This window comes from Hylobates moloch, unplaced genomic scaffold (assembly GCF_009828535.3).
Source record: "Hylobates moloch isolate HMO894 unplaced genomic scaffold, HMol_V3 SCAFFOLD_24, whole genome shotgun sequence".
Lineage (NCBI taxonomy): Eukaryota > Metazoa > Chordata > Mammalia > Primates > Hylobatidae > Hylobates > Hylobates moloch.
This window is the reverse complement of record NW_026652299.1, coordinates 27,076,465-27,103,416: the sequence shown is the minus strand read 5'-3', so window position 1 is coordinate 27,103,416 and position 26,952 is coordinate 27,076,465. Positions and strand designations below refer to the sequence as shown.

Below are 26,952 nucleotides of genomic sequence, written 5' to 3'. Positions count from 1 at the left end.
ATACCTGGTCCGGTTGTGGTAATTAATTCGTGACCCCGCCCTAGTCGGTCTGGTAGCTAGCTTACCTCCAGCCGCCACAGCTTTCTACGACACCACCAATTCTTTGTTTTCTGAGGCCTGAAGGGTCGCAAAAGCGGCGGCTCGGTTTTACCCAGGAGACCGCGCGTCGGCCGCTCGAAAATTTGCATACGCTCTTCTCGCCGGGGCGGGGCTGGCGGGGGCGGGACCGCGGCGCGCTCTTGAATTCCACGGGCGGCTAACCTGGGTTTGGCTACGCTGTATTGCCTTTTATTTCGTTTCTCCTCACCGAGTATTTTCCATTATAGCTGTACACAGCTCTTTTTGTGGAAGATCATCCTTCCTCGTGCTAATCTCTTTGGTCCTCCAGTCGGCATGCGCGCTCTGGACTCTCGGACTGCGTCTGGGCCAGAAATGTCTAGGCGTCCCCGGAGCGGGTGGGCGGGAGCGCTGCCCCGCAGGCCGGCCGCTAACAGGCTCCCGGTGTTTCCCGCTGCAGGTGGTTCTGCTGGGCATGGACATCCTGTCCGCCCTGGTGACCCGGCTGCAGGATCGGTTCAAGGCGCAGATCGGCACAGGTGAGCTGCGGCACTTGTGGAGGAGACCCGGCCCCTTCAGACCCCCAGCCTTCCCTCGGCCTCCCCGGCTCCTTCACTTAGCTGCTCCCAAACCCTCTCGGCAGCCACCCTGCCTCCCCTCCAGCCCCCTCTCTCTCCCTTCCGCTCCTCCCAAACAGCCAGTCCCCGCCCTCCCCCGCAGCCCCTTAGCACCCGCAGCCTCGGCCGGCAGCCCCGCTGCCTTCCCTTCCAGCTGGGCTCCCCTGGCCTCTGGGCCTGCGGGCGCCCTTACCCTCCCCCATACCTTTGTACTGGCTTCACTGTGTTCTCATACGGAACTTAGTAATACGTGTTCTAATATGAAATATTAGTGCCATTTTTATTTCTTATGCTAAATTAGCTGTCACCCTTTAGTGCCAACCAAGTCATATTTGACCCTGACCCCGGTCCCATTTAATGAGAGGCAGTTTTCTTTGAGAAATCCTATAAAACCAAGCCAGGTTGTATTTTTCTCCAGATGATTATGGTTGCCATTACTATTTGCACCTTGATTGTAAATGTTATTACAAGTGTATAGTAAATGTTCACTCTTATTTTGAAGGGAAAACAATATGTCAGCAAAATGGAACAAAACCCACAGATTTCATAGATTCAAATACCTCTAAATTCCTGACCTCCGGTGTTTCATGGGGGCAGTATAAACACTAAGCACCTCTATGCAACCATTTCCTTAATGGAATTTCTCTATTTTACATTGGTACACATGTATTCTTTACTGTTAATTTTCCGACCAATATGCTCCTTCTGAAAAGGTCGTGAGCACCGACTGTTTACAAATTTAAAAAAAGCCTTTACTTTTAGACATTTGATATTTTAATAGTGTTCCATTTTCCTCCTAAATTAGCTGAATTATTCAGGGATATCTCATGTAATAGAGGTTTACAAACTCTTAAAATAAGCTGATCTCTGGTCTACAGGTGCACTTGGAGCACTGGTGGGAGGGTCCACCCTGGGTATGTGGGGGAAGATGGAGAGCTGGGCTCTGTCTCGTGTGTTTGGGTGTGATGTAAAACTAAAAATACACAATAGTGATGAAACTTAAGATTTATTCATAAGTGCCTACCCCTTCCACCCCCAAACACATATGCTGGAGCCCCTCTCCTTGTCTTTTACCTAAATTTTCCTTTCTGTTGACTCTTCCTGTCAAGGTTTTCCGTTTTTATCAGCTTACAAATACGTTGGGAACTGGCTGGAGGAACGTGGGGTAAGGAGGAAGACAAATAGTATATCTGTTCATGCAAAGGATTTTGCAGACTCTTTTGGTGACTTTCATGGACTTCAGCAAGGAGAGTAGAGCTGTGAGCAAAGATGAGTGGTTTTAGAATGAGATACATATTTACGTCAGGGGTTTGTCTTCCCACATAATTGAAATAGCAATACTTGGTGACCACAGACCCCCAAATAGGGTTTCATTTGATCAGTTTCCATTTTGATTTTCAGTGCTGCCAAGTCTAATAGACAGACTAGGAGATGCTAAAGACTCTGTGAGGGAGCAGGACCAAACTCTGCTGCTAAAGATCATGGATCAAGCTGCTAATCCCCAGGTAGGGGCAAGAGATGTGTTTTGAGGTCAGCTGGCCAGTGCGCATGCATGCACGTGCGAGGGTGTGTGTGTGTACTTGCACAAACGGTGTGACTCCACAGACTTAAGCTGATGTATTACAGATAAAAATTTTCACAGCATTCAAGCATCCAATCTGTTTCCCCATGCAAGATATTTAAATAAATAAGTCACAAAAGTATGAGATGAATAAATTAGTGGATTTAACATGGGGGTATTGAATAAATTAGTGAATCTAATATACTTAGTTTTAATCCATTAGACTCTTCAGCTCATTTATGTAACCGACTCTCCAATTCTCTGAAAAGAGGGAGCTGTGGTGTTTGGGGAGTCAGGAGGCCTGGCTGGAGCCCTGGCCCCTGTCTTCTAGTGAATTGGGGCTGTTGGGATGGACCAAAACAGCCCTGCCTTCCCAGCTTCTACTGTCCTTTATTGGGGGGTGATCAGAAAAAGCAGAGGGCAGTGTGAGTGTGTGATCTTTGGCAACTCACTGGCTCCTTTGGCCTTGCTTTCCTCACCCATAAAATGAGGACAGTTATACCTGTCTTTCAGGGTTCTTGGGAGAATTAAATGCAATTATGTAAATGAATGTTTTAAAAATTGTAATTTGGTATACTTGATAACGTGATAGATGTCATCATTTTCCGGTATGCTCTTGAGAGGATTAAATGCGTTGGTAGAGGATGGCACTCGTTAAGAGGCTTGCCTTCTATTGCTCCCTTACAAAATGACAGCTGCAGCAGTCTTCTCCTTTCCTCACCTGTTCTTTGTCATCTGCAGTACGTATGGGACAGAATGCTTGGAGGCTTCAAACACAAGAATTTCCGTACTCGAGAAGGCATCTGTCTCTGCCTTATAGCAACACTCAATGCGTAAGTCTGGGATGAGCCTGACATTTTTACCTGGCTGAATTTTTTAAAACTTTTTTATTTTAAGATAATTACAGATTTACAGGAAGTTGCAAAGAAGTGTAGTGTGAGATCTCACGCCCCCTTTACCCACCCTTGCCCAATGTTAGCACCTTGAATAACTATGGTACAGCATCAGTACCAGGAGGTTGAGATTGATACAATCCCTAGAACTTGTGCAAATTTCTCAGGTAAAACCACATGTGCATTTGTGTGTATATACAACTGCACAGTCGCTGCAGAGCTCCTTCATGCTGCCGTGTGTAGCTGCATCCTGACCCCTGGCAACCATGAATCTATTTGAATTTCCGTGAATCTGTTCTCCCTCCCTATGATTTTGTCATTTCAAGAATGTTATGTAAGTGGAATTATACAATATGTAACCTTTTGAGTTTGTCTTTTTTTGACTCAGCATAATGCCCTTGAGGTTGTACCTGTCATTTGATAGTTCATTTTATTGCTAAATAAAATTCCTTGGTATAGATGTATCACAGTTGGTTAAACTAGTCACCTGTTGAAGAACATTTGCGTAATTTCCAGTTTTTGGCTTTTATGAATAAAGCTGCTATGAACATTCATGTACAAGTTTCTACATGAACATAAGTTTCCATGTCTCTTGGATCAGTGCCCAAGAGTACACTTGCTGGGTGATTTGGTAAGTTCATTTTTAGTTTAAAAGGTACTGCCAATTTTTTCCCCAGAGTTGTCCATACTGTTTTACATTCCTACCAGCAATGTCCGAATAATCTGGTTTCTTCATACCCTTGCTAGCCATTGGATGTTGTCACTTTTTTATTTTAGCCATTTTTATATGTGTGTAGTAATACCTCATTGTGGTTTTAATTTGTATTTATCTAATGGCTATTGATGGTGAACATTTTCTTCATGTGCTTATTTGTAGGAGAGGCTTTTTAAAAATTACAAATTTCAAGCCTTTTTTCTGATTATGAAAAAATACTGTATATATCATAAAAATTTACACAAGGAAAAAATAAAGATTACTGTAATTCTGTTACCTTCAGATAATCACTGTTAAATTTGGTGCATTTTATCCTAACCTGTAAAGGTATGTTATTTTTAAAAACAAAATTGAGATTATAATGTTTATATTACTTGTAAATTTTTTCCATCTTAATATGTTAGCCTTTTCAGTGCCATTAAATTTGGCCATATGTAGCTGAAGCTTAAAAAAAAAAAAACAAAAAACTTCTAGCCTTTGATCACAGTAGCTCCAGTTCTAGGAATTTATGCTAAGGTAGTAGGCAGATTAACCAAGAGATTTTTATTCACAAAGGCTATTTGTCGTGATAGGGATGGTGATGGTGAAAATTGTAACTCAGATGTGCCCCAGTAGGGCAGTACTTGGCTCAGATGGGCCCCAGTAGGGTAGATGCTCTGATTTGATTGCAGTCTTTTCATCCAGCGGTGTTGCCTGAATGTCTAGCTCTGCCACAGCACGTGGGAGAATTAAACAACATCCCTCAAGTGACTTGTAGTTGGCTTACAGTGACAGAACAGTAATGCAGAGGCAGCATCTGTGAGGCAAGCGAGACCTGGGGGGCTGGAGCTCTGGCCCAGCCTTAAAGGGTTAGGGCCAGATTGGCCAGAGCCCTGGGGGTCAGGAGGAAGACTCATCTGGGAGAAGCCACCCTAGGTTTTGAACTCTGTGCAAAGGGGCCATCAGACACATTTACTTTGGAGCCAGTGTGGATGGGATGGAGAGAGACTTGGTATGAGGTGGTGATGGGGATTGGGGAAACATGGAAAGGGCAGGTGTGGGCAGACAGGCATCTTTCTTTCTTTCCTCAGTTCTCACTAACAAGAAAGCACTCCTTTTGTTTTCAGCTCTGGAGCACAGACTTTAACACTAAGCAAGATTGTGCCACATATATGCAACTTACTTGGAGATCCAAACAGCCAGGTGAGTGAGAAGGAAAACCCTCGGGAGAAGTCATTGCTTACAGACTGTTGAGATGCATTCTGGTGTTCCGTGGTGGGTGGGACTGGAGTCCTAATCTTCATAGAACAATGATGATGATTTAAGAGATCCAGTACCCATTAGCATTTATAAAATATTTATACATTTAAATGTGTAAAATAAGCTTACATTTAAGTATAAAATTGGTAAATGTGGTGGCCACTCTGTCCTCTTCTATACACAGGGCTGAGAAATCACTAGCCTAGAAATTGATGTTATTCAGACCAGCCTCCAAGATAAGATGTCTGGCCACCACTTCTGCAGCCAAAAGGGGTGGTGCCGGGGGTGGTGGTGCAGAATCCACTGAGGCTGGGGAGAATGATTGGAAGAGGGTCTGAGGGGACTTTTCTGAGGTGATGGGAATGTTCTACATTTTGCTTTGGGGAATGGCTCCACTGTGTATATCATTGTGGAAACTCCTCCAACTGAACCCTTAAGAACTGCACTTTACCTAAATTAACAAAAAGTACCACTTAGTGTGAGGGTAGGAGAGGAGCTGGCTGTCTCACCTGTGAGTTACCAGGCAATTCACAAAGTTGTACAAGTCTGGGCTGGAGAAATAGCATTGAACTTTCCTCCCAGTTCGATGCTATTTCTCAACCAGAGTCATTTTTATTATGTCATCTCATACAAACTGATAAGAATGATACTTCACTAGAAGAAGGGACAGAAAATGGAACAGTAATTTACAAGAGAAATATATATGGTCAGTGGCCTCTCCTGTGAAATCTTGGTTGATAACTGCTAAGTTACCCTCCCAGGAGGTTGTATCAGGCTGGCCTTCCACCCACCCTCTCCTGGCCTCTAGCTCCCCTGAGTCGGCACCCCTCCCCTCCTGCCCTCCAGGCCCTTTCCTTATCTTGCTGTTAGTTCCAGCAGCAGGCCTCTCTCCCTTCTCTTTGGCTGTTGTGCTGCTCCTTCCACCCCAGCCTCTCCCCTCCTCACTGCCTGTCGTCTGCTGTCTCCCTGCTTTCTTCTTCCACTCATGCCCTTTTCAGCCTTTGTTGAAAATACATAGCATTAGGCCGGGCATGTGGTGGCTCATGCCAGTAATCCCAGCACTGTAGGAGGCCAAGGTGGGTGGATCACTGGAGGCCAGGAGTTTGAGACCAGCCAGGCCAACATGGTGAAACCCCATCTCTACCAAAAATAAAAAATTAGCCAGGCATGGTGGCGTTCACCTTTGATCGCAGCTACTTGGGAGCCTGAGGCACAAGAATCACATGAACCTGGGAGGCAGAGGTTACAGTGAGCCAAGATCGTGCCACTGCATTCCAGCCTGGGCAACCCAGCAAGACTTTTCCTTTAAAAAAAAAAAAAGGAAAATATATGGCATTGGAAATAAATGTTTAGACATTTTTATTTACTTAATCATACTTTATATTCAAAGTTAATTTAAAAATAAATTGTGCTTTTTAAAAAAAGATTCTAAATTACCAAATAGATTATCGTTTTGTATCCTTCCTCCCTTTTGGCTTTGTTTCTGTTTTTGTTTTCTGTGGGAAAAATCCTTCATAGAGGCCGCACTCTGGGGGTTTCGCTGCCACCACATGGAGTGCTCTAGCAGAGCAGAAAAGCCAACTTGCTGAGGTGATTCCCTCCTCATTCAGTTGCTGACTTTGGCCAGACAGGTGATGTGAATGTTCACACTGCCTGTGGAGATCTTAACACCTGGGGTGGGCGGTGCAGGGCTGGCTCCTCTAAATGCACTTCTGTGGTGGAGCAATATAAAAACACAGACCAGACCTACACCATCCAGAACTATAACAAGGGACGTTGTCTAGAGTCTGGTTTGGGGAGGGTAGCACTGCATGGCTGGGCACCACACTGCAGTCCATCCCACAGGGTCCCCTCGCTCACCCCCGTTTCCCCCTTCTTCCTCTTTTTCTTCCACATATATTTAGCGAGAGCTCATGCTGTGGGCCTGTCTTGTCTGTGTGGGTCCTTGGGCTTTTTGGGGAAGGGGATGGAGATTACTAGCTTGATTTTGCTTCTGCGCCTCAAATTTTGCTTCTGCGCCTCAAATTTTGCTTCTGCAACTGAGGTGGACCACATCCTCCAGAGGAAAGTGAAGGAAATGCCTTGTTGTCCTAGGGCTCTTCACTGATGAATAACCTCAGTATTTCCCCGCCCAAGAGATCATGGATTCGGTGTAGATTGTAAGAGACATTGGGAGTGGAATGTTAAGCACATTTAAAATTTTGAATGGGCACATTCTCATCCTTGAAGCTATTCAGATAAGCCTTGGAGAATGCCCTACTCTTCACAGGTTTTCCTTTTCTCTGAAGTTTTCTGCTAGAGGAGGCCTCGCTTAAACGTTCCTAAAGCTTTGGTAGAAAGGAGACAGGAAGGGCCTAGTCTGTTTTTGTGTTGGGCTACTCTCTGATACTATTTTTCTCCTTTAGATCTAGGGTTAACTTTTAAGGTTCTAGGGATTTTAACAAGATTTTCTTTATTTTAGAAGTACACAGATTAAATTTCAAATGATCAGCACAATCCCACATTCTCAAAATGTAGATTCAGTTGTTTAAGATGTCGAGTCTTTAACAGTTTGACATACTGTTCTAAAGTTGCCAAAAGGCAGAGTATGTTTAATATTAATACTTGAGCTACCTGACGCAATGTAAGACATCTGGGTTAAAGGCATAGATCCCTGCTTTGCATGTAATAGCTGACCTTGGAGTCACTTGGATCTTGAGCCTCAGTTTCCCCTTTGAAGTGGAGGCAGTGGGAAGTGCCTCACCCCTCAATCCTTATGAGAGTCCTCGCAAGTGAATGTTCTTAGGTGCAGGTGTGACCTGTTGGTCTAAGTAGAAGACTCTCAGAAGGCCAAGTTACTCAGTAGTCTCCTCATCTGAGATGGTCATTTTCATTTGCAGGAATCATGCACCTACCATGTGCCAGTGGGTTTCTGAGAAACTCAGGTGTATAGTGCTTTAAATATATGAAAAACCTTAATTGTAGGATAGCCTTAGTGTCTTGAGATGTATTTGTGATATTGACATAGCCATACTTATACCAAACATTGGCAGCCCTGGAGTAGACTATAGACATACTGCCATATACCAGACACTAGTTTCACTACCAAAAATCAGGTGCTCCTGGACTGATTATGGGTAATAATAATAATAATACAACTGAAAAAAGTAGTACATTTAAATGGATTACATCTTACTGCTGTATAAATCATAAATAGATTGTATAATTTTAAAAAATAATTTATGAAGAAGCAAAGAGATAGTTTTTAAAAATAAGATAGAAAATGTGAGACTTGTTTAAAATGTTTCATTAAGCCAAAAATTCAAGTTAGCACTTCCTGCCTAGTGTCTTTAATGGCAGTTATACTTTTTGTGCCAGGAAGCCCTAGGCTTTGGCCAGGAATTTAGAGCCTATAGTGGTTTTGTGGGTTGAGTTCTAGGCCTGTGTGTCTGCTTTTGAAAAAGTTCTTATTATTTGTTTTGTTTTTTCATTTCCCCCACCTCATCCGTAAGATGAGGTTGGTACTCTACGGGCAGCTTTCAGTATTCTGTAGTGGACAAGATTTACAGCTAGACTATTCCAAATTGAGCACTCTGAAAATAATCCATATATTCACATGTGCCTTAGGAATGTTTTGTCCGCACATATATTTGCATATGCGCGCGCGCACACACACACACATACACAGACATACAATCAATCCATATCTCCCTTCTGCCAGGAAGTTCTGCCACCCACCTCCCCGATACTAACCAAGTTAATTATTCCTGCTTCTGGGGTTCTTGTGTAGCTTGCATGTGCTTTTGCTGTTGCCTTTATTTTAATTTTTTCATTAATCTTTCCTACTAGTCTCTGAACCTCTAGAGTTAAGATTATAACTTGTTCCTCTTTGCAGTTCCTGATGCCCCATAACTATTTGAATGACTTTCCCTTATTTGCCAAATCTCAGGCCAGAGAGGACACTGTTGTATCAGTGTTGTCTCTGCACTCAGGCACCTGACCTAGTAGTCAGCCTCCAGCTCTTCATTTCCCCACAGCCAGTGTGTGGAGAATCCTCTCTCAGCTCTTCAGGCAGTGGCTAACAGAGACTGGATTTGGTGTTTAAAATTAACTCGGCAAGTGTTCGTTTCCTTAGTGGTCTGAGTGCAGTGACTCAGAGCAGGGAAGCCGTTCAGAGTGGGCCACAGGTGTAGTGTGTGTGGGCTAGGATGCTTTTAGTTACAAGTAACTGAAAACCCAACTCAGAATCATTAGAGCAGTGGGGAAATGTGTCATTCTGCATGACGACAGGTCCTGATGTAGGAAGTTTCCGGGATCTGCCACTAGCTCGGAGCCAGAGTCTTGGGCATCTCAGCCTGTGCGCATTGCCCCCCAGAGCCCTCAGCACAGGCATAGCACAGGTACAGCTGCTGCACGCATGCATGGTTGGCCTGGCGGAGAGGAGGCTGCTGCTTCGTGAGCTCCTCTTCTGTTTTCAACTTTCATATCGAAAGGTTCAAACATGCACATAAGCAGTGAGAGTGCCATAAAGCGTCCCCATGTGCCATCAGCTCATTCAACAAGGCCAGTGCAGTTTTGTCTTTTTCCCCTCCTCCATCCCATTATTTTGAAGCAAAAGTTAGATTATTTTGAAGCAAATCTTAGGCCACATTTATTTAACTCTTAAATATTTTAAAAGATAGACTTTTTTTTTCCTTCAAAAACATAACCTTAATACCATTGTCACCTCCTATGCCCCGAGAATCAGCAGTTCTCTCCTATCGTCAAATACCCAGCCAGTGTTCACTTTCCCTGAATGTCTTTTTCCAAGAGCAGAGAAATGTTTTCCAGAAGCTTTCCCATAGATTCCCCTCATGTTTCATTGTTGGAGAGTTGCATTCCATGTCCCTGTGTGACCCAGCTGCTGGGAAGGGACTAGAATTATGTGATGGCCGTACACTAAGGATGTACCTCCTGAGCTGAGAGAAGCTTTTCTTCCTGGAGGTGGGGATTTCAGTACGAAGTCTGTGCTTGTTGATGAGGACAGGGCAGTGGCTGTAACAGAGGCAGCCAGTGGTCCGAGGCATCCTAACAATAGGAATTCCCTTGACTAGGTAAGAAAAGCCTGAGTTCTGCCTGAAAACTTTTGATTTCATCTTCGTAGCACCTCACCTACCCTTTTGCAGGCAGGCCAGCAGAGGGTTGTGTCCAGTGGGACTCCCAGTGCTGACTGCTGGCCCTCGTGTTGAGTTTGGTCGTTTTCAAAGCCTAAAACATCTTGAAACATATGATGACCATTGCTAATTCCGTGCTGTTTCCAGCTGGACAGAGCTCAGCAGGAGGGAGGAGCACCTCTGCTGCTGGCTTGACAGAGCTCCCATGCGGCCCTGCCACAGTTGCAGCCTGGGAACCAGGGGTGGGCTGTTGGGCACAGCTGTGCTGGGGTGCCGGGGTACCCACGCTCCAAGGCACTGGCTGTGGGGCTGTGCTGGGTTCTAGGAGGACAGGGTGGATTTAGGGTCTCATCAGTTTATAGACTGCTTCCCTGTCCCCCACCCTAGGGCAGAAGCCTTCCTTTGAGTTTTTTGCTTTGCAGGAAGCCTTTATTTTGGCATTCACATTAAGGTGCAATGCGCTGGTGAGAAGAATGTTAGCTTGCCCCCAGAGAGGTGCCCCAGCCTGCCATTCCTGATCTGTGGGCCTTGGGCAGATGACTGACCTTGCCAGCCTCTACACCCTCCAGTGTGCAGTGACTATGAGGAAGGAAGGAACAACATGGTCAGACATTGGAGACCTTAGATTCTGTAAAGCATGCATATAAGACCTGGCAGAGCATGCTGCATGTATGAGGCTCTTGTCTTTTTGCAGTCTTCATGGCCTGACACATTGCGGTGCCTTTCTGTGGTGAGCCTGAGGGGTCAGCAGGGAGAGGCAGTGCGAGACCAGTGAGAGCCTGTGTAGAAGCGAATAGCTGCATTGTCCTTCAGTCTCAGCTGAATGGCTTTTATTTAAACCTCTTCTCTATTAGAGTGTCCTACTTTGCAGTACCAAGGAATATCTGTTCATCTGCAGTTCTTCAGTGAAGAATAGTTTAGACCCCTAAATGCTATCTGACCCTGTAACTTTCTAGGTCTAAGGAACGATTATTTTAAAGGATAAAGATGTTGGTTTAAAAGATATAGATAACACTAGCCATTGTGTTGATTGCTTTATAGATACAAACTATAGGCCACAAACTGCTGGCATAAAGCTGGTTTCAGCCTGTAGATTCTTGGGTGTGTGTATGCTTGTGCCTGCAGAATGTTTTAATTTTACATTTTGAGTTCAGATGAGTTTATATTTGGGAGATTTATATTTTTAACTTTTCTTGAAAGGATAGAAGGTCTGGTAAAGCTGTGCTTCCATTCCTCTGTGGCTGGGTGGTGCTGGCCCGTCTGCCTGAGCCTCTGTACCTTATCCCTCTTCTGTCCCTGCCTCCAGGGTTCCCTGCCAGTGCCATTTGTCACCCTGCACTCAGCCTGCTGCAATCACTCACTCCTCATGTCACTGTCTGGCCTGTGTAGGCGTTTCAGTTCATTTTCACATAGTAGGCACTCAAATATTTGTTGAATGAAACTGTAAATTCTTTCAGTCCTCAGAACAACCCTAAATTTATAGAGGAGGAAATTGAGACCAAAGGAGTTCTAGTGTTTTGTCTAAGGTTACACAGCTCCCTAAATGGCCAAGTAGGTCCTTAAGTCTACTTATTAATATTTGACTCTAAAGCTAGTGATTTTTCCAGTAAATCTCTTAAACGTTTATGGCCCAGACTTTCTAAGTAGCTGACTGGGTATTGATTGTTCTTTAAAGAGATCACCCATTGAGATTTGCTTTGAGCAGATGTTATCCCTAGAAACTAAGCAAAATGGTGATACACTTTAATAATAATACTCAAGGTATAGTAGCATTGACTACTTCTGTAATATGTGCATTTTTCTTTTTTTATTTTTCTTGAGACAACGTCTTGCTCTGTCACCCAGGCTGGACTGAAGTGGTGTGATCTCGGCTCACTGCAACCTCTGCCTCCTGGGTTCAAGCGATTCTTGTGCCTCAGTGTCCCAAGTAGCTGGGACTAACAGGCACTTGCCACCATGCCTGGCTAAAGTTTTTTTTTTTGTATTTTTAGTGGAGATGAGGTTTCACCATGTTGGCCAGGCTGGTCTCCAACTCCTGACCTCCAGTGATCTGCCTGCCTTGGCCTCCCAAACTGCTGGGATTACAGGCATGAGCCACTGCGCCCGACCGCATTTTCAGTGTAAAAATGTTCCCTAACATTAGAAATTATTTTTTTCCCCAAAAATAAACTGATAATCTGTGTTTGTCAGCTCTGGCTGCTGTAACAAAATGCTGTAGACTGAGTGAGTTAAACAACAGAAATTAGTTTTCTCACAGTTTTGGAGGCCAGGTTCTGGTTGGGGCTCTCCTCCTGGCTTGTAGATGGCTGCCATCTCACTATGTGCTTATGTGACCTCTTCTGTGTGTGTACCCAGCTCTCTGGCTTCTCTTATGAGGACACTAATCCTCTAATTTTAGGGTCCTGCCATCATGACCTCATTTAACCTTAATTGCATCTTTTTTTTTTTTTGAGACGGGGGTCTCGCTCTGTCACCCAGACTGGAATGCAGTGGCGTGATCTCAGCTCACTGCAACCGCTGCCTCCCGGGTTTAAGTGATTCTCCTACCTCAGCCTCCCAAGTAGCTGGGATTGCAGGTGTGCACCACCATGCCCAGCTGATTTTTGTATTTTTTAGTAGAAATGGGGTTTCACCATGTTTGCCAGGCTGGTCTCGAACTCCTCACCTCGAACTCGCCTGAACTCGAACTCCTGAACTTAAACTCGCCTGCCTGGGCCTTCCAAAGTGCTGGGATTATAGGCACAAGCCACCATACCCAGTTACCTCCTTTTTCTAAAAAAAAAAAAAAAAAAAAAAAAAAAAAAAAAAAAAAGCTTGAGTCTTGCTTTGTCTCTGAGGCTAGAGTGTGGTGGTAGGATTATAGCTCACTGCAGCCTCCAACTCCTGAGCTTGAGTGATCCTCCTACCTCAGGCCCCCCAAGTAGGTAGGACTGTAGGTGAGTACCAACTGGCCCAGCTAATTAAGAAAAATTTTTTTTGTAGAGATGGGCACTCACTTTGTTGCCCAGGCTGGTCCCAAACCCCTGGGCTCAAGCTATCCTCCTACCTTGGCCTCCCAAAGTGGTGGGATTACAGGTGTGAGCCACCATGCTCCGCCCTTAATTGCATCCTTGTAGGCCCTATCTTGAAATATGTTGGAGAATTAGGGCTTCATCATTTGAATTTTGGGGGCACACAGTTCAGTCCATAGCATGAGGTTTTGGGTGACAATATAACCTAAGATTTGCCTTTTTCCACTGGAAGAGATAAAAATTATGAGTAAAGTTACCTGTCCTATAACACTGTTAAATCAGAGGACTCCTTTCAGTATTTCAAATTGTAAATTTTTGTTTGTATTCCTACTTCTTTTCTCTTCAGTCTGCACTACCTTGATGTTGTACTCTCATCTTTGCTTACTGAATTAAGCATAGCCTCCCCAGTACCACCTGGCCTTGGTTCCATTTTATGTTTTAAAAATGTCTTTCTTCTTACCTTTTTATTTGCAAATTTTTTAACATACAGAGAAAGTGAGTGTATTTACCAGTTAACATTTGTCACATTTGTTCTGTATCTCTGTGTACACACATACATACATATACAGACACATACTTTTTTCTTGAGCCATTCGAAAGTAACATGCAGATATAATGATTTTTTTTTCTTTCTTTCTGAGACAGAGTCTTGCTCTGTTGCCCAGGCTGGAGTGCAGTGGTGCCATCTCAGCTTACTGCAAACTCTACCTCCCGGGTTCAAGGGATTCTCCTGCCTCAGCCTCCTGAGTAGCTGGGACTACAGGTGCATGCGCTACCACGCCCTGCTAATTTTTTTTTATTTATAGTAGAGACAAGGTTTCACCATGTTGGCCAGGCTGGTCTGGAACTCCTGACCTCGTGATCTGCCCGCTTTGGCCTCCCCAAAGTGCTGGGATTATAGGCGTGAGCCACCGCGCCCGGCTTATAATGATATTTTTAACCCTAGACATATCAGTGTGTATCATTTAATAACAAGGATATTTTCTTATATAAACTCATGCCATTTTTCTCACCCTGGAAATTTAACATTGATACAGTGATGTGTAATATACAGTCCGTATTCAAATTTCCCCAGGTTAAAAAAATAAATCTACCCTGTCTCTCACACCTTATTTCGTATTTCATGCTGCTTTCTTAGTTTGTATCTGGTCTGGCCAGACTGGCATACTTCCTCTTCCTGAAGCATGTGCTGTGCATGTCTGCTTTCATGCCTTTGCGCAGGCTGTGTCTTATTCGGAATCCACTCATTCCATCTGGACCTGGTGAAATCCTGCTGTTCCACGCACTTTACAGTGGTTTCTTCCTCATACGGCATCCGTTGACATCCCCTAATGTGATTGCTCCCTTCTTTAAACCACAAGCTCTTCATGCTCTTGAATAATGTTTATTGCATCATGCCCTGTAATGTAGAATTTTAGGACTTTTAAAAAATCTCCTTCTTAGGACTAGGGGCTTCTTGAGTATGGGACTTCATATAGCCTGTACTACCCATTTTTGTTGCTCATTAAGTATTTGTTTCATTGACTTAAATCCAGAGTGTTTTACATGGGGTTTTATTTTTAGTATCATTTATTTATAGTGTTGTTTCTTAATTTGGAAAGATGGTCTGAAAATTCCAGTTTTCCAAAATCACCTTAAAGAATGGAAAGAACTAAGGATATGGACTTTGCCGTGTATATAGGGATGGGGGTCCCACAGTTTTACTACCCTTTGACATTGTATCAGCAAAGTGAAAACCGTCAAACATGGCTTTCTCTAGACAAATGTATGTAAGGATTGTATTCACAGTTGCACTGGTAAAATGGTGATAAATTGGGGTGGTATATGGCCTGTTGTGTCCCAGCAGGATTTGCTGGGGGATGACACAGAGCAGCTGTAAGATCTCTTCTTTTATATCTAGGTTCGAGATGCAGCAATAAACAGCTTAGTGGAAATTTACAGACATGTAGGAGAACGTGTGAGGGCAGATCTCAGTAAAAAAGGATTGCCACAGTCCCGGTGAGTGCAGATTTTTTCCTTTCTTCTGCTACCCCACCCCCATTCTTTTCCAGTTAATACCTTGATTTGCAATACTTTTTCTGTTGTGGTTATTTTATTCAAAGAATATATGGTTAGAGGGTAGTTGGAGATTTTGTCCAGATCATACATCAGGGGTCCGCTCCCATTCCAATTCCTCAGAAATGAGACTTTCTCACTCAGACAACTGGCCAGGTCCCATGCCACATACTGATTTTAAAAGTAATTGGTATTGAAAAATTCAGCACTCTTACAGTTTTATGGTTCTATATCTATGATTCTATATCTATATCTGTACAGACAGCACTTAGTATAGTAGGTGCTTAGAATATATTTGAATGAATGAAGCCATTCCAGAATGGGTTTGGATAAAAATTCGTAAGTTATAATTTTGGAAATCATGTTTTAAATGTAACTTTCTGTTTTCATGTCATTCTCAATGTGTATAAGCCCATGCAAGGGGATCAACGTCTCATCAGACCCAAGACAATTGGAGTCCACAAATGTGACTTTGTTATAGTCCAAATTTTTAAAGTAATGTAATGATCAGATATGTATAATTTTAACTGTGATGGAGAAACTTAACACCAAATTAATTCCAAACTTTTACCCTGGGTCATTCCTTTAAGGGGGAAAGTAGTGTTAAAATTCCAGACAGATCTGGAGTGGACTCACAGCGCAGCTTATCTGAGCCTGTCATTTTGTCCATGGAAACCCCAGAGGCCTAGAAACATGAAGTGACTTTTGAGAGATTACACAGCTACTAAGAGAGAGAACAAAGTTCAAAACCCTGTTCTTCTGACTTGCCTTTTAATTTTCTCTGCCCTGTTTCACAAAAGAGTTTATGGCATACTGGGCATCTGGAAATAGGATGGAATATTGAAATATACAGGAGTCAACCGTCTTGATGTCTCTAAGGCAAACATGACGGCAGTGGGCCCCAGACCCTCAAGTGGCGGCTCCACAGGCAGACAAGTGGACTGTGCTTCCTTGTGGTTGAGAGTCATGCCTGATCTGGAATTGCTGTCACCATGTGTGCACAGGATGATTAGATGGGAATAAAACTACTTTTCATGTTCTTTACAAAGGATAATCTGTGATAATAGTTTTTTTTTTTTTTTTTTTAATTCCTGTGTTTTGTGAACCTCAGCCTTCTGGTCTTTGAATATATGGTGAGAACACAGGAGGAAAAAGAACTCAATAGCAATACTTAACAATCTCTGAGGGAAAGTTGGAGGGTACAGATGAGCAGGGAAGGCATGATATCAAGGGAAAGGACTGTTTAATGACAAAGTCACCATGATTGTTGGGAAAACAGGTCTCGAGAGTGAAACCCTGCCCTGCTGCAGGGATGGCCTCATGCCATGCTGTGTAACTTGATGTGACCCCAGACCATGAATCTACCATTTTACACAGTTTTCATCTTAACAGGAGGCTTCCTCTGTATTTTTGGAGGGTAACCACAGCAAACTAGCAAATCAGGGGGAAATGACATGGTGAAACCGAGATCTAGAGAGGTGAGTGCAGGAAAGAGTTAATGCAGCTGGCCTGAGACTGCTGTCCTTAGAAAGGCCTGCTTACAGGCGTGGCCCCATGCTGGTGTCTAGAAATGTGGATTTAGGGAGGGCCCCCACCATTCCCAACAAGTGAAATAAGAGTGGCTCACTGTGTCAAACTGCACAGCACAATTTGGATTATGCTGAATACCTGCTTTCCTTCTGGGAGTCTGGCATTTTGTTAAGTGCCAGGCAGAGGGTGTTTACATGACCAGCCCCCAGGAAAAACCCCAGGCACTGAGTCTCCAAGGAGCATTCCTGATAGAAGGCATATCACTTGTGTTGTTACACCTCACTGCTGAGGGATTAAATGTGTCCTGTGTGACTCTTCCAGGAGAGTCTCTAGGATGCTTGCCTGGTATCCTCTGGATTTCACCCCATGCACCTTTTTCCTTTGCTGATTGTGCTTTGTATCCTTTTGCTATAAAAAATCACAGCTGTGACTATGATTGTGCTGAGTCCTATGAGTCTTCCTAGTGAGCCAGTAAGCCTGGGGGTGGTCCTGGAGATCCCCAACACAGTGGGACCTCAGAGGCCTGGATGCCAGAGCTGGAGTTAAAGCCTTTTCCAGCTCTCAGTCACATGTTTCTCAGGTTCTTCACATGACCCCCTCCTTCTCTTTCTTTCTTTTTTTTTTTTTTTTTTAATAAAAAACATTTAAAAAGGTGCTACAAAAGAACTTGGACCTCTGAATAGAAATGAGGGTTTCTGCTAGCTCACATTACCTAAAATCCTCCTACAAATTCTCCAAAATGGAGAGGGTGTTCTTAGGGAAATGGACCCACACCCTTCACATCCATATTGTGACACTTTGGCAGACACGAGTGCTTGGAGAACTATGCTGTTCTTTAAAAACCTTACTCTAGTGAGAGAAGCTGAAACTTCAAGTTTCTTTGCATTTACTACAAGACAGTACCTAAGATCTAGAACTCTGAGGGGCAGAGGCTCCAGTTACCACTTTTGTTTTTGTGCCCAAATGGAATGAGGCTTTTATGGTATCAGAGAACTTCAGTATCTGCTATATGTGGCTCCACATGGGTGACTGGATTACTTGAATAGTCTAGACTTCTCTTACATCATTATAGATTTTTTAGTAATTTTGTGAGCACAGATTTTTCAACTTAGCAAGTTTCCATAGGACTATTACAATATGTAAAATTTGCTTAATGCTTTCCAAAACTTGGATTTAGTTCTAAATTAAAAATGTCTTCATAAGAGTTTGTTCACCAAGAGAGTTTGTTGAGAAGAATATGATTAATTATATCTCTAAGAAATACATGGTGAAGAAAATGCCTTAGTGAGATCACCTAAATGACATAAATAGCAAGAATAGTAATCCCATTCAAGCAACAATTTTCTTTGTCCATTTTGCAGTTGAGAAAAGAGACCTGTACAACCAGCTTCACTTTGGAGGAGCTGGAATTAGGGATCAGGGCCGTTTGTTGTTATTTCAGTCTTCTCTTCTTGTGGCCAAAATCATATCGAGCCAGATAATAAAGCGGAAGTAGTTAACAAAATCTTCATGTTGAGGGTCTCCCTACTTACATGGGGTCTCACAGTAGTTGAGGCCCTAAAGGTATAGAATATTTGACCATTTAACATGGTTTTTACATGTATTATTATAGTTCATGTACATATGTTCAGAAAATAAATAACTTTTAGCCATCATAAGATATCATGTAGTTGTGTGATACTCTGTGAGGCATGCTTGACAACTTAATAAAATGTTAACTCTTTGTTACTTTCATAGACTTTCAGCATATCTTGACATTCACTCTCATCCCATTGAATCTTCTAGAAAATATTTTTAGTCAGTATCACATATTTTAGTTTGCAGAGTGTTGGGAAAAAGTTCACTGATGTTAAATTTCTTCTGGGATCATCATTTGGGAACCAAGCTTCTGAAAAGCAGTGGCTTTAAACCTGAAGATAATTTAACTTATAGACAGGGCTGAGATATAGATCACTTGATTCATTATAACTATTTGGTAGCTTACATTGTGAACCTACTTTTTTAAAAAACAGATTTCATAATATTTACTCATTTGCTATCTATTTTAAAATTTATAAACATTCATCAGATTTTATTACTTAATGATTGTTTCAGAAAGGGAAAATTGGTACTTTAAAATTTTTAACTTGCTTGCTAAAGCTTTAGTGTTAAAGAGAACCCAAGGTGAAAGCAGATGATAAATTGCTCTGAGACATCATTTATTTTTAATTTTATTTTTTGTCATAGTTATTTGTACACACAGAGATTCAACTAGATTAATAAGATACATTTTTGAACAGACAGTTCCTCACTCTTTCTGCCATTTTCTGCTCCTCAGAGGCAAACGCTGTCAACTGTTTTTATTGATCCTTATGTTATTTACTGTTCTCCTAATAATTGGCAGGTATTGCTATTTACAAATTTTTTGTCACGATAAGAATTATACTTTTTACTATGGAGGCTGAATTTCAGCTCTCTCTCTCTCTTTTTTTCTTTTTGAGATGGAGTTTCGCTCTTGTTGCCCAGGTTGGAGTGCAATGGCGTGATCTCAGCTCACCGCAACCTCCGCCTCCTGGGTTCAAGTGATTCTCCTGCCTCAGCCTCCCGAGTAGCTGGGATTACTGGCATGCACCACCATGCCTGGCTAATTTTGTATTTTTAGTAGAGACGGGGTTTCTCCATGTTGGTTAGGCTGATCTTGAACTCCCGACCTCAGGTGATCCACCCGCCTCGGCCTCCCAAAGTGCTGGGATTACAGGCATGAGCCACTGCCCCGACTGCTCTTTTTTCTCTTAACCTCCCTCATATATACTTCCAATCTCCTCATCTACCAAATAAAGTCATATTTTAATTTTGGTAAGGACAACATATAGTTCATATTATGATTATGAATGCTATTTACAGTTCACTATTAATATTTGGTAAACTATGATTACCTTTTTCTTACAACTTTTTATTTTTCCTGGGGTTAATAATTGTTTTAGTTTCATTTGTATAGTTCTCTATATACTTACTGCATATTCATACTTTCTACTTGCTAACCTCTCTGCCAGTTGTGTAAGTCTGTGAAGCCTGTTTCAGCCTGGACTGGCTGCCGTCACTGCCTTTTGCAAAACCATCATCCTGACACCACTTTGTCATCCTGGGTCTTTGCTTCACATTTCTCGGCAGGTGCATCTGCTGTTTCTTGGAGACCAGGCCTTTTCTTTCTTGGTTCATTCATTCATTCATTCATTCGCTCATTTATTTTTTAAAATTATTTTTATTTATTATTATTATTTTTTGAGGCAGGATCTCGCTCTGTTGCCCAGGCTGGAGTGCAATGACATGATCATTGCTCACTGCAGCCTTGACTTCCTGGGCTCAGGTAATCGTTGCACCTCGGCCTCCCAAGTAGCTGAGACTACAGGTGCATGCCACCATGCGTGGGTAATTTCTGTATTTTTTGTACAGATGAGGTTTTGCCATGTTGCCCAGGCTGGTCTCAGGCTGATTTTTTTTGAATCACTAATTCAATCTCTCTACTTGTTAGGGGTCACTGATTTAATTTCTCTACTTGTTAAGGGTCTATTCAGATTTTCTGTTTCTTTTTGAATCAGTTTTGGTAGCTTGGGTCTCTGTAGGAATTTAGTCATTTTATCTTGGTTATCTAATTGTTGGCATATAATTGTTCGTAGAATTCCCCTGTAATCCTTTTTATTTGTACATGCTCAGCAGTGATGCCTTCCCTTTCAAGGTTCTTATTTCATTAATTTGAGCCTTTGCTCTTCTGGTCAGTCTAGTTAAGGTTTGTCAATTTTTGCCTTTTCAAAGAACTAACTTCTGGTTTCATTGATTTTTCTGTTTCCCCTGTTGTATATATTTTGCTTATTTCACTCTAATCTTTACTTTTGATTGGTTTGATATACTTGTCTTTTTCCAGTTTTTTAAGATGGAAGGTTATTGATTTTTTTTTTTTTTGAGACAGAGTCTTGCTCTGTCACCCAGGCTGGAGTGCAGTGGCGCAATCTCGGCTCGCTGCAAGCCCTGCCTCCTGGATTCACGCCATTCTCCTGCCTCAGCCTCCCGAGTAGCTGGGACTACAGGCGCACACCACCAGGCCTGGCTAATTTTTTGTATTTTTAGTAGAGATAGGGTTTCACTGTGTTAGCCAGGATGGTCTCGATCTCCTGACCTTGTGATCCACCCTCCTTGGCCTCCCAAAGTGCTGGGATTACAGGCGTGAGCCACCGCGCCTGGCCCAGGTTATTGATTTGAGATCTTCTGTTTTAATGTAGACATTTACACCTATGAATTTCTAAGTACTTTAGCTGTATTCCATAAGGTTTGATATGTTAATGTTTTCATTTATCTCAAAGTATTTTCTAATTCCTTTTTGTTTTCATTTTTGAGTTATTTGTTAGGAGTGTTTGATTTCTACATTTGTTTGTTTCTCATTTCTTTTTGTTATTAATTTCTGATTTTATCCTATTGTGGTTAGAGAACATAATTTGTATGCTTTCAGTTATTTGAAATTCTTTTTTTTTAATTAAAAACTTTTTTTTGAGGCAGAGTCTCACTCTTTTGTCCAGGCTGGAGTGCAGTAGTACAGTCTTGGCTCACTGCAACCTCTTCCTCCTGGGTTCAAGCAATTCATGTGCCTCAGTCTTCCAAGTAGCTGGGATTACAGATGTACACCACCACACCTGGCTAATTTTTGTGATTTTAGTAGAGACGAGGTTTTGCCACATCGGCCAGGATGATCTCAAACTTCTGCCCTCATGTGTTCCACCTGCCTCAGCCTCCCCAAGTGCTGGGATTACAGCCCAGCTTGGTCCACCGTGCCCAGCTTGAAATTTATTGAGGCTTATGTTTGTGGCATGGCATGTGGACTCCTGGATAATGTTCCATGTACACTTGAAAAGAATCTGTAAGGCAGGCCCAGTGGCTCATGCCTGTAATCCCATCCCTTTGGGAGGCCGAGACAGAAGGATTGCTCGAGCCCAGGAGTTCAAGACCAGCCTGAGCAACATGAGACCCTGTTTCTACAAAAAAATTAAAAAATTAGTTGGGTGTGGTAGCGTGTGCCTGTGGTCCTAGCTACATGAGACGCTGAGGCAGGAGAATCTCTCCAGCTTGGGAGGTTGAGGTTGCAGTGAGCTGAGATCGTGCCACTGCACTCCAGCTTGGGTGACAGAGAGAGACCCTGTCTCAAAAAAGAAGAATCTGTATTCTAATATTGTTTGTTTGAATGTCTTATAGATGTTTGTTCTAGTTGGATTATAGTGTCATTGAAGTCTTATTTTCTGGTTGATCCTCTTTCTGGTTTTTAAAATCCATTAAGGAATGTACATATTGAAGTTTCCAGTTAATACTGTTGAATTATCTATTTCTCTCTTCAGTTGTCACCTTTTGCTTCCTGTATTTTGGGCTCTGTTCTTAGGTGCATATATGTTTATAATTGTTATGATCCCCTGAGCATTGACTCTTTTACTATTGTAAAATGTCTTTCTTTGTGCACAGAGAGAATTTTTGTCTTAAGGTCTGTGTTGTTATCACTATAACCATTCTGGCTCTCTTTTGTGTACTGTTGCATGAAATATCTTTTTCCATCCTTTACTTTTCAACCACTTTGTGACTTTGAATCTTAAGTGTCTCTTAGGCTGGGTGTGGTGGCATGTACCCCCAGTTCTAGCTACTGGGGAAGCTGAGGCAGGAGGATGACTTAAGCTCTAGTTCAGCCTGGGCAACCTAGTGAAACCCCATCTTTTATAAAAAAAATAAATACAATGAGTCTCTTGTAGACACTATAAAGTTGAGTCTTATTTGTTTATGCAGTCTGACTTTTTTTAACTTTCTGTTGGAGTGTTTAATCTATTTATATTTAATGTAGTATGATAAGGTAGAATTTATGTCTGCAGGTGTGTTATTTATGTTCTGTATGTCATGACTTGTTTCTTGTTCCTCTGTTACTGCATTATTTTGTGTTAAATAGGTATTTTCTAGTGTACTGCTGTAACTTTCTGTTTATTTTAGTTTTTTGGGGGGGAATTATTTGCAATTGCTCTGGGGCTTACAATTAACATCTTTAAACAGTCTAGTTTAAATTGATACTGTTTAATTTCAGTATTAAAAACTTCTACTTAGCTCTGTTTTCTTTTTCTTTTTTGCTATTGTCATGCAAATTACATCTTTATACATTATAAGCCCACCAGTGCATATAGTTCTATAATTATTGCTTTATGCAGTTTATTTTTAAGTTATGTAGGACAAGAAAAGAGCTAAGAACAAAAATACCTTTATACTATATTTTATATTTACCTATGTAGTTATTTTTACTTTTTTTTTTTATTTCTTCATGTGGATTTGAGCTGTTGTACAGTGTCCTTTCATTTCAACCCAAAGGACTGTTGTTTTTCATTTATCTGGTAATATCTTAAGTTCTCCTTTGTTTTTGGTGAATAGTTTTGTTACATATAGAATTCTTGGCTGATTGTCTTTTTAATTTCAGAACTTTGAATATATTATCTATTCCCACCCTGCTCCACTCTGGCTTTCATGGTTTCTCATGAGAAATCAGATATTGACCTTTTTGAGGATCCCTTGTGCACAATGAGTGGGTTCTCCATTGTTGCTTTAAAGATTTTCTCTTTGTCTTCTCTTGTGACAGTTTGGTTATTGTGTCTAGATTTGGATCTCTTTAAGTTTATCCTGTTTGGAGTTGCTCGTTAAATATGTAGATTGTTTTATGTCAAATTTGTGAACTTTTTAGCCATTATTCTTCATATATCTTTTTCTGATAATTTTTCAACGTGGTAGATGCCTGAGGCAACAATAACAACTAGGGCAAAGAATCTGACCCAAAAAGTCCTTTGAAAAGTACCATATCTCCTTTTCTTTTTTCTGTTTTCCTGGGACTTCTGTTATGTGACTGTGTTGGTACATTGGTTTTGTAAGATGATCTCTTAGGCTCTGTTCATTTTTTTTGTTTGTTTGTTTCTGTTACTTAGATGGGATATGGTATCAATTGACTGATTTTCAAATTTGTTGATTCCTTCTTGTCTCAGCTCAGATCTGTTGTTGAACTCCTCCTAGTGAATTTTTAATTTCAGTTATTGTACTTTTCATCTCCAGAATTTCTATATGGTTCTTTTAAATATATTCTTTCTCTTTGTTGTTATTCTCTATTTGGTGAGACATTGTTCTTACACTTTAATTCTTCAGAAATAGTTTTCTTTAGATCTTTCAACATATTTATATTAGTTGACTTGAAGTCTTCATTGAGTTAAGCCAATGTATAGGTTTCCTTAAAAATAGTTTTTGTTGACTGATTTTTATTTCCTTTGTATGGGCCATGTTTTCTTGTTTCTTTGTCTCATCATTTCTTGTTGAAACTGGACACTTTAAATAATATATTGTGGCAACTCAGGAAATCATATTCTTTCTCCCCCCCGCGCCAGATTTTTTGTTGTTGCTGTTTATTGTTTTTGTTGCTTATTTTGGTCTAGTGACTTTCCTGAAAGAATTCTTAAAGTCTTTGTTCTTTGTTTTATGTGGCCACTGAATTCTCTGGTTGGTTAGCTTAGCGGTTTGCTAATGATTGAACAGAGATTTCCTTAAATGTGTTGAACCGGTAAGTCTCCCAGCCTCTACTGACTGGCTCTGTGCTTTCGGGGCATGCTTTCAGTGCTCTGAAATGTGTTTTGCACTTCTGTCTTCCTTTTTATTTCCTGCTTGTTCAGAGTGTCAGTCAGCCAGTGGGGACATTAGAGTCTTCAGAGGTGTTTCCTGGGCCTGTGCATGTGCACAGCCTTGCACATATATGTGACCTCCCAGGTTCCCAGGAGTGTGTCAGTGTTTTCAAAGTTTGCTGTGGACATCTCAATTTCTACCCCTCCTCCCCCTCTTTTTTTTTTCGTATGTTTGGTCGACTTCTTTGCCCCAGTTGTTATTTCTGTCTCGGGTATCCGCCATATTGAACAGTTGTCACTGGTTAGTTTTGATCATCGCCTCAGGGAAAAGGCCTCTAACATTGAACAAGCTCTAAGTCAGGTCAGATAAAGACAAGCCCTGCAATTGGGCTTGCAGGGATATGCCAGATAGGTGGAATGATAGTTCTTTGGGAATGGGGACTTTTAGGGAGCTCTAGACTTGGGAGCTTCAGCTCTTTCTAGTGGCTGCCAGGCTGCTGGTTTTCACACTTACCATGATGGTAAGTTGATTTGGACAGTTTTTGCCAATGTTTTCTTTGCTTCTTTGAAGCAGATTTTCAATGGTCCTTATTCTGCCATCTTAAAGGGCTCCTCTCCTGTTTTATGATCACAATATTTTCTCTTATCTCTTTGGAAGCACTAATGACATTTTTTAAAAAACTTTTTCTGTCTCTTCAAAATCTCTTCTGTCCTCCAAGTTTGGATTTTTAAGTATGTGTTTATGTTGATTTCTCTTTTTCATGCTAGAAGCTCTGAGTATATGGATGCAGCTTATTGACTGAGATTGCTGTGATTAAGTATTTGCTTCCAGGAAATTATTTAGAATTTATATATAAAATTTTCTAGGAAGGAACTAATTTGAACTAAATCTTATAGTAAAATAAATTCTAGTTGGATTGAAGAGTTTAATATGGAAATTTAAATTCAGAAAAAATAGAGGAAGATGGTGGTTGTCAAACCAGTAAAGAAATTTATTTTAAATGGAAATCCAGAGATTTAAAATAAAACAATTTGGTGGCTTCAGAGGGTAATCATTAGTTATGTATTCAATGTCTTTGAATATATAAAACTCATCCTTTTAGATTCATGTGAATCAGTAGGTCCCAAGAGAGACATTTTATATTTTCGTGCTCAGAGCTAGCAAACAAAAACCAGTCCTTTCATTCCTAAGGATGCTTCGTTGGTGTTAAACTGTCTCTTTAGGTGGTAACCTTGATAGGAGCTGTTGTAGCAGCATTAATGAGCAGAGAATGAGGGAGCTAGTGAGACAGGAGAGTAAAAGCAGAGGGAATTCTGAATTAAGGTGGAGATACTAGTAATAGTTATGTTTATAGTGTTCTCATACCTAGTTGTTCAGGCGTGCCAGGTCGTGGGTAATGTGACCACAGTGAGAATGCCTCACCACTGAGAAAGAATCCGCAGACTCGTATACAATTACCATTTGGAATGGTGAATACTCTCCCAGGAATGGAAGAAATACTTGCCCTCTTCCAGTAATTTCAGGAACAACCAGACTAGAGGTATACCTTGGCTCCAACTTGCAGACTTGCAGGCGTGCTCTCATCAGAGGGTGTGGTTGTGACACAATCAAGTAGTGCCTTAGTGAGGGCATGCCCTGGCAACCTGTGTCATGATATTATTTATGAGTTTGTCAAGCCGTTGGAGATCTTTGTTACTTTTAAAAAGGGAAGATAATGGAAACATCATAAGAAACACAATCATGTAAGGCATCTTTCCAGTTCTTTAGTAGCTGCTGGATTTGAAAGTGAGTTATAGTTTTACTCATATCTGGTCCTGAGGTGGCAATTGGAGTTTTATTCAGTGCCAGTTTTAACTAATGGGTAGTGGCTGCCTGGAATAGTTTCGAGAAGGATTCTAAGGGAACATCTGGGCTTAGTGGAAAGATGGCTTAAAAAGATTGTTGGTGTCTCCTATGGAATAGGGGGAGGCAGTGCATCAGGTTGGTTCATCCCCCTCATTTGCTGATGTGTAATTTTGGCCTCTCTGTTACTTAGAGCATAAGCTCCAGAGGTTAAGAACTCACTAGCTTGGTGTTGGGCACATAATGGGCACTCAAGTATTTTTGAGTGAATGAACAAATGAATGAACAAACACTAGAGCTTGTGTGAATACCTACAGTTTTCCAGAGTGAGGAGTTAGGTTCCAGCTGTCTAACATAGTGATGTAACTCTCCTGAGTGAGTGTCTGCATGGTATACATAGTGTTTGGTACAAATACCAAAAGAATATAGCTCACATCTCTACCCCTGAGGAGCTTCCATTTGCTTGAGAGGAAAAGGCAAACATATTTGAAATGATGACAGCTGGCAGGATAGGATGGTGTGTTAAAAAGCTCTTAAAATGTCCCTAAAATTGAATGCACAGATACGTTGCTTTGGAATCTCAATACTTACTCCAATATACCTGTGAGAAAGCCTCTTTTTTCTTTTTCTTTCTTTTTTTTTTTTTTTTT

General features: G+C 41.6%; 1 protein-coding gene and 1 long non-coding RNA gene across 3 annotated transcripts in view; one reads left to right on the top strand and one right to left on the bottom strand.

The window, feature by feature from the left end:
• Nucleotides 1-26,952, top strand: part of CLASP1 (cytoplasmic linker associated protein 1) — a 301,973-nt gene that overhangs the window by 108,580 nt on the left and 166,441 nt on the right. The window contains exons 3-7 of the mRNA XM_058434402.1: nucleotides 518-596; nucleotides 2,076-2,179; nucleotides 2,977-3,068; nucleotides 4,950-5,025; nucleotides 15,126-15,223. Coding sequence (XP_058290385.1) covers nucleotides 518-596; nucleotides 2,076-2,179; nucleotides 2,977-3,068; nucleotides 4,950-5,025; nucleotides 15,126-15,223 — 449 coding nt within the window. The remainder of the gene's footprint in view (nucleotides 1-517; nucleotides 597-2,075; nucleotides 2,180-2,976; nucleotides 3,069-4,949; nucleotides 5,026-15,125; nucleotides 15,224-26,952) is intronic.
• Nucleotides 5,090-26,001, bottom strand: LOC131382440 (uncharacterized). Of its 2 annotated transcripts, none has more exons than XR_009211938.1 (3): nucleotides 25,826-26,001; nucleotides 14,334-14,624; nucleotides 5,090-5,115 (listed from the first exon to the last, which is right to left on the bottom strand). It is a non-coding gene; the product is annotated as an uncharacterized LOC131382440 (long non-coding RNA). The 2 variants fall into 2 exon arrangements; XR_009211937.1 differs by having other exon boundaries at nucleotides 5,093-5,120.